The sequence below is a fragment of the Fragaria vesca genome, unplaced genomic scaffold (assembly GCF_000184155.1).
Source record: "Fragaria vesca subsp. vesca unplaced genomic scaffold, FraVesHawaii_1.0 scf0512975, whole genome shotgun sequence".
Taxonomy (NCBI): domain Eukaryota; kingdom Viridiplantae; phylum Streptophyta; class Magnoliopsida; order Rosales; family Rosaceae; genus Fragaria; species Fragaria vesca.
The window spans coordinates 61,873-77,715 of NW_004443401.1; the positions used below are offsets into that span (position 1 = coordinate 61,873).

A 15,843-nucleotide genomic window follows, 5' to 3' on the forward strand; every position below is an offset into this window, starting at 1 on the left:
ATGCTCCTATCACTCGGATAGTAATGTTGATCTCTGTAGTCCTCATTCTTCTGATAAGTTTAAACCTCTCTGAAAGCTCGTCGCCTCCTCCTAGGGTTTCTAGTGTACCAGTTTCTCCACCACTGTTCCCTACCATTGGTGGCGGCGGTGGAGGTGAAGGCGGTGGTGGTGGTACCAGTGCGGGTAAAGGCAACAAAGGCTCTGGTTTTGGTTCCGGCCATGGAACTTATGGTGGTGGAGGAGGTGGGGAAGGCGGTGGAAGCGGTAGGGATGGCGGTAGTGGCTCTGGCTATGGAAGTGGTAGTGGCTATGGCGGAGGCGGCGGTGGTCTTGGCAGTTCTGGAGGATTTGATGCTACCCCAGGCTTCCGTTAACTATTAGATGGATCTAATAAATGTAATGCTATATGTGTGTTTTCTTTGACTTGAATGTGCTGTGCTGGTATTATCTAGGCTTCTAAAATGCCATTGTGAATAAACCAGTTCGTTTGAATTAATTTCACGTTGTTTTGCAAGTTTATGGGTTTCATTTGTGCTCGTAGTCTCGTACGTTTACAGTTTAGATTGTTTGTGCTTGTTATGAACTACGGGAAAACAAGATTCGGCACAACTAGGTTCTTAATTGTAAACCGGATCTGTGCCATCAAAAAGCGTAAGATCGTTTTCTAATTTTGATCGGTTGGTGTTGTGAATTTTCCCTTCTACTCACAATTGGTGAGTGTTATAGTTTGCAAATATGAGGTTGTATATGAATATGTAAACTCATATTCATGATTTGAGGTCGTGTCCGTAAATGGGGGACTTAGCTAGTGCATAAAGATGTTCTTGAGTTCTCTTCACATATATTGGAATAATTTTGATATGTATTTTCTAAATTAGTCGAGCGAAACTCATATATGACACTCGTTTTTTTAAACAAATAACAAAGTTTTATGATAAATCATCTAACAATTCACAATTTATGGCTTTATGTTTGATGTTACTCTTACCTATGATAATTTAAGTAACTTTTTTCGTAATATAGTATTTCTCATAAAAACAAGAAAACATGACAAAAAGAAAAAAATTGTTGGAAATATATATCGTCATCGAAAAGAAGGATGTCAAATTAGAAACCCTATGGGCCAAACCGTAAATTGGGCTAATTGCCACTGAGCGATAAAAGGCGGGAATACTCGGCTCCAAAATCAGAAAAGCCCCAAACCTTACAAAATCAAAATTAGCCATTAGACTGAGAGCGAGCGAGCGAGCGACTGAGTCGGAGACATATGGAGGGAGGGAGCTCCAAATTGCAGAGCATACAAGATGCCATCAGATCCTCAGATGTAAGCAAATTCCAAATTTTCATTTCCCTTTCCACTTTTTTCAGTAAATTCAATTTCAGTCTTAGGGTTTCATTCACTTACTTCAATCCTCTATTTTCTTCTCTATTATCCACTTCAATAGTTAGCCCATGGCACTAGTGAGCAAGATTCCGAACAGAACGGCCTAGTTAATTTGGATTTTGTGCTAAAAAAATTTCGAACCACATCGACAAGTTCATGTAATATTTTGATTTCGCCTTTAAAATTTCCGAGGTTTTATTGCCGTTGATGATTTGATGAAGTGTAGTGAAATTGTAGTGTTGCTCAAATCGTGTTGCTGTTTTGGTTTATGTGATTTTGGGCTTGGAAATTTTGGTGTTATGCAGGTGGTGGAGAATCGGATTGAGTTAATTAAGAAGCTTGGTGATTTGAAAATAACAGAGAAATCTGAGATGGCTTCGCTTGCCGAGTGTTTGACAGTATCCTCATTCAGTGTTATTTTAATTTTCGTAAATTTTATATTTCTGGTAGAATTTCGAGATACAAAGACTGCATATTGATCTGTGACTTTCCTAAATGTTATATTTCGCTAATGGTAGAAAGATTACAGGGCTACCAACTACCATGATGTGTTTGCTAATAGTCATTATTCGATATGTAATCCTCTAATATACTGTCTGACTAGATAGTTATTTCGTCCATTTTTTTGCACTTAACAACACGCTAGATATTCTGGGAGGACTATACTTGCTTGGATTTAAGCCAGTGCATGTTAAATAGTGCTATAATACAGGTGGCATCGAAGCACCTAGAATCGGACATATCTAACTGTCTAGCACATTTCCTTGTCCTTGGGACCAAGGTATATAATATGTTTTTTGACGCGTTGTGCTTGAATAAATGACAAGTTTATCAATGTTATTCTTACTGTGAACTTGTGATGTTGAATATCATGAACATGACTTATCTATCAGGCAAGCATATGGTGTGGAAAGCACCTAAAAATGACTCTTATGTCGACCGAGGAATCTCAAGAAGAAGAGCATGAGAACCTGTTCTTTCAGGTAGATATTGGTGACACTGTCCTTGTTCTTATTTCCTTGCAGAAGGAGTATGTTGCATCTTATGTTGTACATCCTTTGTGCTTAGCCAGAGTACTGATGCTTCACACATTTCCTTACATGTGGACTTTTCACAGGAATGATTACATAGATATATATAATTCAATTTTTTTATTTTTTTTGTGAACTTGTATTTTGTTCTTCAACCACTCCTACCTTCTATTGAATGATATGCATAAGTTATTAATTTCTTTAAGGGTATATCTTTATGCAATGCATTTACTCTTCTGCTGGTCTTTTAAGTAATATTCAAAGTGTTAATGTTAGACAACCATTAGACTGTGAAAGCTTAAGCTATTTGGGAATGTACATGATGGTAACACCTCCCTTCATGGGCATCCCACATCCTGCACATTTAGAGGTAGACAAATCCAGACAAAGAGAACCTATTAGTGCAACCCACCCTGCCGGTTGCAAACCAACAATAAAGATGATAATAGGTTTTGAGGTTTCAAACCCTGGAGCTCCTGCAATCAGAGCTCCGGTTTTATGCTAGGCAACAATTAGTGTAAAGCTAACAATGAATGCATACTCAATAAAAATAATTAACAGATTTTTAAGCTGCTTGCATCATCTGTCTTCTGCATTTTACAAAGTCAAAGCATGTCATATTGATATTCTATACTTATTTTTACAGCTGTTTCTGGATCTGCTTAGCTTTTCGGGGGCTAGCTTTTCAGCACTGGCAAGATACCCTGTTTTTGTTGAGAAGATGACAGTGGATATAGTTGAAACCTTTTTTGATGAAGAGTTAAACTTGATCAAAGATTCATTACCAGAGATAAAGGTACCGATTTATCATATTGTGTGTCTTTGTGCTATTCATTACGGATATTTTGTTCTAATATAAGTACTTTGCTTGTCTTCTATGTGTCACCACTCCTAATTCCTAAATTAAGAGGTCTGCAGTATTTCTAGTGAACGATTAAAGACAACGACACTTAAATTTTCATTTTTATATAAAATAAGACTTTTATCCTTTCTATATTCTGAAAGTGAATTAGCTATTGTTTCATTCTGAAAAAAGAAAGAATTAGATATTATATATATTTTTCGTTATAAAATAATATTGTTAACAGTAGCACAACAGTACAGCTCAATGTTTTTCAAAGCTAAAATCCAGTACTACGTCTGCATACTTGATAAGTTGTGGGACTTCTGAGATTTATTGTTTCTTTGAATGAGCCAAAATTTAACATTGGTTCAAGTTGGTTTAGTTATAGGTTAGCCTCAATATACCTATGATGAATTGTGTAAGTGAATTACTAATGATTTATGGACATGACACATGGCAACACAAATGGCAATATCTTTGAAATCAGGAAATGACATTGTGAGGACATGAAAGAATATTTTTCATTATATACTCCATAAAATTTGATGACACTCCCTACTTTTACTTTCTTCAAAAGTTCAAAAAAAATTGCCGAAGAAATTAGAAAGCAAAGACCTCACTGGGGTGAAATATTTGAATGTGTTCAATTATGTTTTTAATTCTTTCATCTTTTAAAAGAAAAAAAATAAAAAGGAGTTATTTGATGAGATAGGAGAGGACTATGTGCTTTAGAACTAGGTGTATCCAATATATGGTTGTCTTTCTGTCTGTCCATAAGCAGTGTACTGCTCATCTCAAGCTTATTGTTTTGGTTTTCATGCTCGAGTAAGTCTCATGCAAGTCACAGGAATGTTCACGACTCATCTCTAATTGGTGCACATGCCTGGCGTGTGGCAAGTTTTGTCTGTATTTCTGAAAATATTATCTTTAAGTGGCCCTTATGAAATTGTGAACAAATGGTTTTCCCATATAGTATGCAAAAGGGCAAAACTTCTGTCGCTAAATAACTCGAGGGTTTCCGCCCGCCCCATTCTTAGGGTTTTCTGCCCATCCCCATACTTAGGTGGATTGGTAAAATTGGCTTCAAGTTTAATATTTCAGAGCTTTTTAATCATCCTGTTTCTAGTAATGGCAAGTTGTATCCTTCAATGTGTCTTGTAAACTTGTTTGATGTTAGTCTTTCATTTGAGGGCATGAAAGTTTAGGGATTTCGTAAGTTAACCAAATATTATGGGGAGATTAATCCTTAGTGTCCTTAATTTTGTAAATGTGGGATATGATTCATTTGCTGCTACTTATATTATGTTTTCTTGGACATACAATAGTTAGTTTTACTTATCTAAATTGAACAGCTGTAGATCAATTAGTCCAAAATTTGTGAACACTATTTTCTATCTATTTGATAACCCTTTCACATCCCTCACTTGGGTCATTCACCATCTAAATGCAGAGAATTCAGTCATTTGTATCAGAAGAAGTAGTTGTAAAGGTCACACAGGAGGTCATTGATTCTGTAATTAGACTGTGTGGAACATATGCCCGAGCTTTGAATTGGGAGTCCTGGGAAGAAAAACTCGAGAGGGACAAAACTGACATGGACTTTCAAGGGGCCAAAAGTATGAATCATGTTATCAATGTAACAAAGTGTACCGTAGAAAAACTATGTGAGATGGGAGTTGTTGCAGCAAATAATGGAGGAAGTCTAGTACCAATCATTAATATGTCTTGGAAAGGTGTGGTTACTTTGCTTCAGCTTGGTGATGGTGTATTAGCAACAAAGGTGAACATAGCAGTTCTAATTTCAAATCTAATCTCATTGGTTAATGAATCTATAAGACGTGCTGCTGAGGCTTGGTTTTCATCACTGAAGGAAAACATTTCTGTGACAGAAGCTAGAAAGGCGTTTCTTCCTGTAAAGTTTTATTTGGTTACTGCAGTGAAAATATCTTCCCTATACCCATATCAAGCATATCTGGTGCGAAGTGAGATAACAAAATGTATCCTGATGATGTCAATGTTAAAGTGTTCACTGAGCAAAGAAAATCTGTTAAAAACTGCCAGTGATGTCTTCACAGAACTCTTGGAGAAGACATCCTTGGATTTGCTTATTGCTATGCTGAACTCAGTTCAAGTAAAGCAGGAGCTGAAGGTTGAGTTTCTAGACTATCTCTTCAGTGAAGGAAGCTGCACAGATTCTGTCGCTGGAGATCCAAGTAAGATGCATATAATGGTTGACTTATTTTCTACATGTGGGGAAGTATTGCCTGGAGAAAGAACCTTATTGATTGGCCATATTTCATTGTTTCTTAATTTTCTGAGATTTTCTCTTGATCTTGACGATGATGTAAAGCTTTGGATTGCTGGAAAGCTTGATTGGTTCTTTGATATGTTGGTAAATGAAGAGGTATATTCTTCCATTCTTCTCCTGCAAGTTCCTGTGCTATATGGTTGTGGAAAAACTGTGGAAGTTGTCTGGCAGCCTATGTTTTCTTCTCTTTTGAATGCATTGCAAACCTTCATGCTTGTGGTTTCTTCTAATCCTGCTTGGACGGAGTTGGAGTCTTTCCTTCTTGAGAATTTATTTCACCCCCACTTTCTTTGCTGGGAGATTGTCATGGAACTTTGGTGCTTTATGGTTCGCCATGCTGAATCAGGGATGGTGAGTGGCATTGTTGGTAAACTTTGCTCATTAATGAAGTTGGTGGCATCTACTGAATCAGTTCTTATCGCTGATTCTGCTCTGAGAAAAGTTGCAAGGTCAATCAGCACAATTCTTACTTTTGGCGCACAATCTATGGTAGACCAGGTTTACATGGCCATTGTCCGTGATGAGGGAACCCAACTGTCATCAGTTATGCGTCTGGCGCTGTTCATGGAGGGCTTCCCACTGAATTTACTGTCAGACAAGATGAAAAGAATTGTGACGCAAAGGATAATGTCTGATTACTGTCTCTTCATTGAAAATTTTGATGAGAAGTCAATGAACTCTCTTGACTGTGGTCTTTTCGGGGCCCCAGTTTTTGCTTTGTCATCTTCGTTGCAATCTCTGTAAGTAATCACATTCTTTTTTTCTTTTTTTTAATTGAGAAGAAAAGTAATTAGATTCCTGTATGCATGGTACTTGGTATTAAGCTGTTTCAGTATACATATTCTAAGCCATCCAAATCTTTTCGGGAATGTTGGATAGATTACTAAGTTTATGCAAGCACTCCATACTGTAGGCTATGTGATGAATCTTCTAGTTCAAAGGCTAGGAGTTTCAAATGTCCAGAGCATTTTAACTGAATGATTTGTGCTTCCCAACATCATATGAACAATGTCATTTAACCTATAGTAATAAGTAAAAGTTTCTGCATTCTTTACTCCCTTGGTTGCTATCGGTTATTCTTTAGCAAAACATATTCATACATGCTTTGTTTTCATTTTTTTTTTTTGTATGTCATTGTCTTCTGTTGTTGTATTCCATAATAACTGTGAATCCTTTTCTACCTTTCCTCATGGAAATTATTAACGACGTTAATTTAATGAACATTTTTGTTTCCCTGAAGTCAGATCAACACATCTGATATCAATGTGAAGACCCTGAAGCTTTTAGTTGCCATCATTCATAACTACAAAGTTTGTGAAGATAAGCTAATGAAGGACCAGTATCGTAAGCTTCTGAGTGAAACGTTAGGGATAATCTCAAATGTGAGGCACCTATATGCATCTCTTGAAATGGAGAAAGTAATCTGTGAGCTCGAGAACCTGTTTATCTCGGGACCTGATGTTTCTGATACCCACTTGTATGAATGTAAACCAGACCTGGCTCTTTTCATGGCAGGGCTTGCTCACATGGATATCAAAGAAACTGATGAAAGTTCCAATATCTCTGCTCTATGGGATTTGTATCATATGTTACTGGGAGAGCAGCACTGGGCATTTATTCATTTGGCAATTACAGCATTTGGATACTTTTCTGCTCGGACAAATTGCAATAAGCTCTGGAGATTTGTCCCCCAGAATGCAGCGCTTTCTTATGATCTGGCTTCTGGAAATGAGGCAAATCTGGATCGATTTATGTCTGAATTCAAGGTATTCCTTGAGAAGGAAACGGCACTCCTCACAATAACGGCTAGCTCTGACCAGCTTGGTCTGCTTGTGAGGGAGGGTCTAAAGCTAAAAGAAATGTTTCAAAAGTTTTCAAATGTAATCATTGAGACTGCGGAATGTGACTACATGGAAATTGATGGAGAAAAGCAGACCATGGAGTGGAACAGTGGAGGACATTCGAGTAGGAAGAGGAAGTTTCCTGATGGAATTGAAAAGGGAATGGAACTGCTACAAAGTGGTATGAAGGTTATTGTGGATAGTATTTCTCAGTTGCAGCGAAATGATCAACCCAGCTCCAATGCACTTCCCGACAACTTCTTGACAACCTTTTCTCGCCTTGAAGCTGAAATTTCTCAACTGGTTGGCCTGGCTGGTACTGATTAGGTTTCAACTGCATTGTCCAGTGTTGGAAAGTTGTTTTTCAATGCTTAACAAGTCAGGTAGATAAGATACTCATGAATTAGTATGCTGGCTTAACTAGTATATAACTTTGTATGTATATAGCGCCTAAAGGACCATTGAGTTTGGCTTTCCTTCACCATTTTTTGCCAACCTCTGAATGTCTAGTTAATACTTATAGGAAATTACCACTGTCAATGTTTATATATTCTCAATGTCAGATTGTCAATCCATTTCCAACGAATGTTATATTTTCGCTCAACTTTGCCATTGTATAGATGCCGAATAAGCAGACTTCTCTTCTGTTTTCTATGTTGGCTCCATCAGCTTCCGTTTCCATGTAATGCTGGTTAGTTCTTAAATACTACGAGGCAAAGGAGCTAGCAGCAGATTGACGGCCATAATGTGAGACGAGAATCCATGTCTATGTGCAATAACCTGCTACGCCTAGCTAAAACGGTAAAACCTGAAGGACCACCCCCAGATCTGCACAAAAAATCCATATAGCTATAGTTCATGTTGTGAACAAATATTACTTACCACATGGTTATCGAAAAGCTAGAGTAACTATAGGAGTAACCCATTTTTAGACATGTTTTAGGGAGACGAACTTTGTTACCGTTGTCATTGCTAATCTTAGGCATTCTTGTAATTCGCCTTTGTATTAGATTAATAGAGTTTCTTGTGAGGTTTCGAGAGCTATATTATTTGACATTGTAAACGTTGGTTGTTCTAGAGATTTCTTAATGTAATTTATTTCTCTTTTTTTTAAAAAAAAAAAAAAAACTTAGGAGTAACCCTTACTTCGAGGGAGCCCTTCTAGTGAGGACTCTTAAGTTGAGAACTAGTTGAAGACTTTTCGGTTTATGGTTTTTAAGACCCAATTTTTGATCACATTTTGACATCTCATCCGTTTAGTTTTTAGGTTTATATAAGTAGATTATTTATACAAATTTTCATCTAAATTGGTGTTCGTTAAGATAACAAACTAGATCAAATTAATAGACGAACCAAATCTGTCAAATATGAACCGTTTAAGTTCATAATTGATAAATCACACTTATGAATGTCTTAACAATTTTCAATATAGTTGAAAATTTGGAGAAATGATCTACTCATAAATACCTATAAACTGAACGGTCAAGATGTAGATATAAGATCGAAAGGTAGGATAAGCCGAAAAGTTCTCACCAAGTCCTCAACTTAAGGGTCCTCACTAGAAGGGCTTCCAACCTTTACTACCATGTGGACATGTGGTGTTGCCCGGTGACCAATATTATCATTTGAATTTCAATTTAGTGATGAATATTGTAGGTGTAAAATAACAAATTAACGTCATATGAACTAATAATATTAATCCGACCACCCTGTGTACCATTATCCGGGAACCATAGAATAACTTCTCCGACATGACTCAAATATTCCACATTCTAGAACCTCGATTACATATTAAATACCAGATATGGTATCGGAGGCCAAGGGATATCAATTCTAACCAAATATGCTAAGTGTATTTTGAATTTAAGAAAAAATCTTTCATTTAAGGTGAATTTATTTTGAAGTATAAAGACAATTTATTTCCCGTTTTCATTCTTTTGGTGCATTGACTTCAAAATAAACGATCTTAATAAATTTACCTTTATCACAAAGATTGATCGGAATACACTTGCCATATTGGTTAGAATTGGTTTCACTATTTAAGAGGCAAACATATACAACAACACATCTCACAAACCAACCGATCGATCATCACCATCTTCTTCAAGGAACTAACCATGAATACACTTGCCACCTTTTCCCTTGTTCTGTTGACACTGTCTCTTGTTAGCTCGTCGATGGCTGACCATAAGGCAAACGTCTTCAACAATTTGCCTGGAAACGCCAACCTGGTTGTTCATTGTACATCTGCAGGTTCAGATTTGGGCACACAAACTATAACCTATTTACATGACTTCACCTGGACCGTCAATAACGTTTTGAACTGTGACATGAGTTGGGGCACTGTGAAGGGAAATTTCGACATCTATGATCCGAAAAGAGATGCAACAAGGTGTGCTTATGGAAATACTTGCTTTTGGCGTGTGAAGGAGGATGGTTTGTATCTCTTCCTCAAGGAGCAGAAGAGGTTGGAGTTGCAGTTTAAATGGCCAGGAAAGGTTTCTGCTTAGTACCATTATGTATGCGATTTATAATATTTCCTAAAATAAATGAGTGACGAATTTTCTTTTCCGTTTAGCTTCATCGAAAGTAAATGTATTCGAATTTTCCTGTTTTTTTTTGCTGTAATCACGTATTTGGTCAAATTACAATATCTGACCGATAATATATATTTGACTATTGTGTTAGTTTCTGTCTTTACACAATACCAAAAAAATAGTAGCAGTGAAGGAGCGTAGGAAAAAGAAGCCTTACACGTACACAACACAAAGTTTTATTTGATTCTGGTAAAAAAAAACAAACAGATCTCTATTTGTTAAAAATAAAACAATTTAAATAACGCGTGTGCGAAAGTTCGCGTTCATGTGTACATGAAGATTAGTATTGATGATGCAGGTGAGAATGAAAATGTCCCATATTGATACTTAATGTTGTGATGTATTGCTTAGATATGTACATATTTGCCATATAATTTTCTAGATGGAAAATAAATAGTTATGCATGTTATACTTATGCATGATGTTGTTGCTGTTGTTAGTTTCGACCTCTTTGGCACTGGATGTCTTAAAGAGTTTTCTTTCTTGTAGTTTGTTTAGTCGTTTCGTATAAAAAAATGTATAAATAGGCTGCATGCCTGCGTGTGTGTACATACAGTTTCTATGCATGCAATGTTCTTTTCTCTCTTTCTTATCCTTGGGATCAATTTACTCAAATCTAATAGTCCACAACTCATTCTCTTAACCAGGATCAAAACTCATGGGTTAACGAATAAGGAGAAAAAAGAAAAACAAACACAAAGGCAGGTTTCATCATACTTGTCTCCAACCCCAATATTTCTGGTACCCCTTCTTCAGTTCTTGTCCTTGATTCTAATTTCACATGCCCTAATTGGTCTTCTATAATTGATTTGTTCACCAGTTATTTATCTCTTTCAACCCCAAAAATGCTTAATATTGCGTTTCTGTCACAAACCATTCAAAATAAGGGTCACAATCAAGCTCTGCAAAGCAAGGTTGTGAAGGAGAACTGGAGAAGCTTCTGGAGGCCATAATTGTCCCACTTAAAGAGCTTCCATTTGTCTCGGGGAGAAGGCACTCAAATGGTGCCTCGCTGCTTTCTTTGTGTTGATCGAGCTTCTTTTTCAGCGTATTATTTTCGATCTTCAGGAAATTAAAGAGAGAACTAGTAGTACCTTTTGGTCTGTTTGATCTGTAGGAGGAGAAGATCGAGCACGACAAAGGAGAAGACGTACGTCTCATCCTCATGATCGAGCGTGAAAAGTGAAAACCCAAAGCTTAACATCCAAAGCTTTTGTCGCCCTGTCTGTATCTTCTAGCTTTAAACTAAACAAATGCCATAACAACACATCAAAGAAACTTGGATCAAGTTAAACCACTATTTTGCCAATGCATGATGTCGATGAACTGTGGTTGATTGGTTAAGGTGTTTAACTGATAGCTTTAAGATTACAGGTTCAAATCTCACATACATATGTATGGCGTGTGAGTTATTAATAAAATAAATTTTAAAAAAAAAAGAAAAAATGGAAAAAGTTAAGCTCTTTGTATCTTATCCATGCCACTACCAAGTACCAACATGCAACATGACTTTAGTTATCTGGTCTTTTCAATATCCCAATAATTAATTCTTGTTGTCAAGAATTGAGTCTAGATAAAGTAATGTCTTAATCTCACAGTGCATGGGGGACAACAGGCCGGAGTATAGAATGTCACAGTCTCTAAGCAAGAATATATTGTTGTAGGGCATGAAGTGAAGAGTTCAAATTTGAGGACTGATTTAAAATCAATTAGAGTAAAATGTAAGGCGACTTTAAATTAATCAGTCATGTTTATCTAGTCAGTTATTAACCAAATGATTCATGATCAATCATCATTAGATCTACATTTAAGGGTTGAGAACAAAACAACTCTACTTAAAAATAATTCTCTTTTTTGCATCCAAAGGTGATTGACTATGAATCTTTTAGTTAGTACCTGACCAGGTGAACACTAATGTCAAATTAATTAGTCTCAAGATTTCCCATTTTAGTTATATCTGACAAATTATGTTGTGTTCATCTATAGACATGTAATATATAATGTTCCAGATGTGATTGATTATAATTCAATACAAGATATTTTTAAAAGTAGTTTTCAATTATTGAATTGCAATACAAGGTAACCGAAGAAAAATCTTCGGATAAACTCCATGCATTGGTTGATAAAAATCTCTTAGTGAGCTAGCAGCACGCTTGGGGCACCAGGAACAGTCATGTGAAATTGACATATCCACTCATTGTTTGGCATTCATAATTTCATATCATCGAACAACTTGGCTTAATGGCTTAGTCGTACACCTAATTGTACGGATAATTTTTTCAATGCAAATCCTGATGTTGTTGGCTTGGCCACAAGTTTAACGTAGTGTCGAGTTAAAACTTAAAATTACCATTTGACTCCCCCTAATGATTAGTGATATATAACCACTGCAAATTTGAACACGTACTGTACTCAGGCAAATTGTTTGTCTATGACACATAGATACAATTAGTTTTCAATAAGGAGCCTAAATTTTATTGAACACTATACTCCGGCAAATTTTTTCATACAATTAGTTTTCAATAAGATACATAGATACAATTTGTCTATGACGTCAGTGAGATTTAAATATGTAACCTCTACAACTTATGACAACCAATCAATAAGCTCACCGACTTGTGAATTCAAACCTTGAAGATACTTTTTCTAAATTATGGTGCAACTTACTCATAACTCGATCCCATTTCATTATTTACGTTTCCTTTAAAATGAGAAAAATTGCCGTAAATGCAATTTAAAAATTACTTTAATAATTAATGAGCATGATAGTGTTTGTGGTTTATTTTCAATCCAAATTGAAATGCAGAAAACAAAAATGCATTCTTCCTAAGATGAGTGTACATGCACGAGATAGATTTTGTGCTCTATCTCATTTAATGCGCAACTCTATATCTTCATTTAAGGAAGAAGATCATCTCATACAGTATATGGATTTAACTAAAAAGAAAAAAAATATAATCAGCTTTCCCTATTCAAAAAATATAATCAACTTTCCATGGTCTATTATTTTCGATATTCAAAAAAATATGGTAATTGCCCACCCTCATTTCTTATTTTATCACTATATATACATGCACATAAGCTTGAGGGCAACCCGCATCGGTTTTCTATCTAAAAAAATTACACACATTGAATCCTCTAATCCTTTTCTGATTTGATCGAATCAAATCAATCTCAATCTCAATCTCAAATCTCAAATCTCATGCCAAACTGTATATATTGTACTTCACTACTGTCATAAAGTTGCCACATGCTATCTACCATGGCTTTATTCTTCTTTTTGGGTCTCAATATGATGGCTTTAAACCATTGCTCTCACTTCACATCCCACCAGTAACTGTTCCATCAAATTCCCCAAGATGAAAATCATCATCAGCATTCTCTTCATATGTGGCCTCGCATTCTTCGTGATATTCATGTCTCTGTTGGAACCACAGAACTTGCTGGGCACCGAATTCGACGTTCGAGTCATCAACGGCTTCACAAACAACTCGTCCCTGCCGCTAGTCGTCTGGTGTTCGTCGAAAGAAAATGATCTCGGTGGACGTGCGCTTCAGGAGAAGGATGACTTCAGTTGGAGGCTGAGGACTAACTTCTGGGGATCGAGTTATAACCATTTCGTGTGCACGATGAAATGGGACGAAAAGCGAAGGCGCTTCGATGCCTTCAAGATTCCGAGAGACATTCAACGGTGCGGTCCTTTGCGGAAGTGCTCATGGCTGGTGAGGGAGGATGGATTTTATTTCAGCAACGATGAAGTAAACTGGAAAAAGGACTTTTCATGGTAGTAATTAAATTTTTAAATGACAATTAAGGTATTTTTATTTGAGGGTGGCATGGCATTAGTAGTTTTGCTATAATAATTAGTATGGCTGGACTGAATCATATGAACGGTTTTGCTTAAGTAATCAATAATTTTGTTTAACTGATTAAAGGTTCGTACGATATATATAGGAATGCTTCAATCTGTTCTTCTGTAGTAAGCTGTTTTCTTTTTTTGAGGAAGACTCCGTAGTAAGCTGTTGTTCTTATCGTTGTGTTAGAATATTTTCATAGAAGTACGTCCACGTTTTTGTTGTAAGTTAACTTGAATAAAGCACTTGATACATGCGTATTTACGAAGCACTAAACTTAATTCTTAGCGAACACACTACAAAAAATAGTTTCGATCATATAAATTATTTTCTTGTTATCTCTTAACTAATTTTATGACTAACCTTAGAGGAGCTAATATCGTCTAATTTTCTATTTGATTAAAAAAAAAAATTATGACTAACCTCAAACTTAATTTCCAAGTTAATTTGATAGTCATTTTATGGAAGGGACTCAGGGAGCTTTGAATCATTTTATCATTCATGTTATATAGAGATGATACTTTTTCAATGCACTCATGTTAGATCGATTATAGTCAAATAATTTTTGTATAATTATGTTTTTTTTTTTGTAACATATGCAAAATTGCATAAAACCAATTTTTGCATATGATCTAAGATGATTCACAGGCTGCTGTTTAGCAATTATTTAGCTCAAAACAAACTCTTGTCCATAACGTCTTGAATTGGGAGGATTCTTACATCCTCTCTATTGTTTATGACATGCAGTCAGGTTACGGGCGGATCAGAGCGAACAAGTGCCTCCCTTTATAATGCTTCAAATCATTTTGATCACATGCATGATACATTTGAAACATGCAAAGTAAAAATTACGAGCAAACAACTTCAAGAAAATAATATGGTGGTTCAAATTAAGCACTAGTGCTAAAGAAATTTTCTGCATCTGTCATTTGGAAGATAAGCCCAAATGATTCAACAGACAACATGATTGCTATAGTACGTCTAGTAGCAAGCATTATCAAAGACGTTTAACAGCAGCAAATGTTTTTCAGTTCTACATTAACAAAAAAGTGGGTATGCATAAATGGATTTTCATTCATTTTCATATCATGTATGACTTCATTTTTGTATTTTTTGAGCGAGTGACAAAACACATAATGATGTCTGAATGAATCGTCTGATCAATATTGAAACTATGTGCAAGAAAAAGGAAGTCTATCTTCTTATTTCCCCCCAGATTAAGACAGAGACACTTCATGCCTTTAGACAGAGACATTTCATGCCTTTACACTGTCATATCATTCAGTCTTTTCCCTGTTTTCGTGTCAACAACAAATCGCTCTTCAACTTTCTTTTTATCTCCATACTGTATATCCACTCTCATAACATAAAGGAATGAGTATCTGTATATCCACTCTCATAACATAAAGGAATGAGTATCTGTATATCCACTCTCATAACATAAAGGAATGAGTAACATCGAGCAAACATAGACGCCAAAATGAACCCTGCAACGAGCCACTCTGTTAGCCAGACCAGAAGTTAAACAAAATAAGACAAAAAAAAAAAAAAATCGTAATGTAAATTAATAGAAAAATTCTGTATTTTTTGGTCGAAAAACTCTCTAAGTTTGAAGAAAATGACATTTTATTGTGTACTTATGTCAAGGTATCCCTTAGATACGACAATGCTTCACGACCCAAAAATTACAGTGATATATAGTATATATAGAAAATGACATCCCATTACCAAAAACAGTTGCAAAACACAAAAAACCACATTTTAACAGATTTAAACAAATAAAGATATAAGCCTAGACCCACAATGCATAATATCATGCCATGTTAGCAATTTTTTATGTAAAATACTTAAAAAACCATTATTTTCTGAAATATCTATAAAACTGCCACTGCTTCAAAATACCACTTTCTACCATTTTCAGATCTGGGAAATACACCGATTCCTCTCTCTCTCTCTCTCTCTCTCTCTCTCTCTCTCTCTCTCT

The 15,843-nt window shown here is 35.9% G+C and overlaps 3 protein-coding genes across 3 annotated transcripts; all 3 read left to right on the forward strand.

The window, feature by feature from the left end:
* Positions 1-1,267: 1,267 nt before the first annotated feature.
* On the forward strand, positions 1,268-7,745 carry LOC101299147. The gene is made up of 7 exons (XM_004309550.1): positions 1,268-1,324; positions 1,690-1,782; positions 2,031-2,165; positions 2,278-2,457; positions 3,062-3,211; positions 4,710-6,307; positions 6,808-7,745. The coding sequence occupies exons 1-7, from the start codon at positions 1,268-1,270 to the stop codon at positions 7,733-7,735; spliced, it is 3,141 nt and encodes a 1,046-aa protein (XP_004309598.1). The 3' UTR covers positions 7,736-7,745.
* A 1,780-nt stretch (positions 7,746-9,525) lies between these two features.
* On the forward strand, positions 9,526-9,918 carry LOC101299438. The gene has a single exon (XM_004309551.1). It carries the CDS (start codon positions 9,526-9,528, stop codon positions 9,916-9,918), a length of 393 nt encoding a protein of 130 aa, XP_004309599.1.
* A 3,185-nt stretch (positions 9,919-13,103) lies between these two features.
* LOC101298851 lies at positions 13,104-13,793 on the forward strand. The gene has a single exon (XM_004309549.1). The coding sequence runs from the start codon at positions 13,365-13,367 to the stop codon at positions 13,791-13,793; it is 429 nt and encodes a 142-aa protein (XP_004309597.1). The 5' UTR covers positions 13,104-13,364.
* Positions 13,794-15,843: the final 2,050 nt, after the last annotated feature.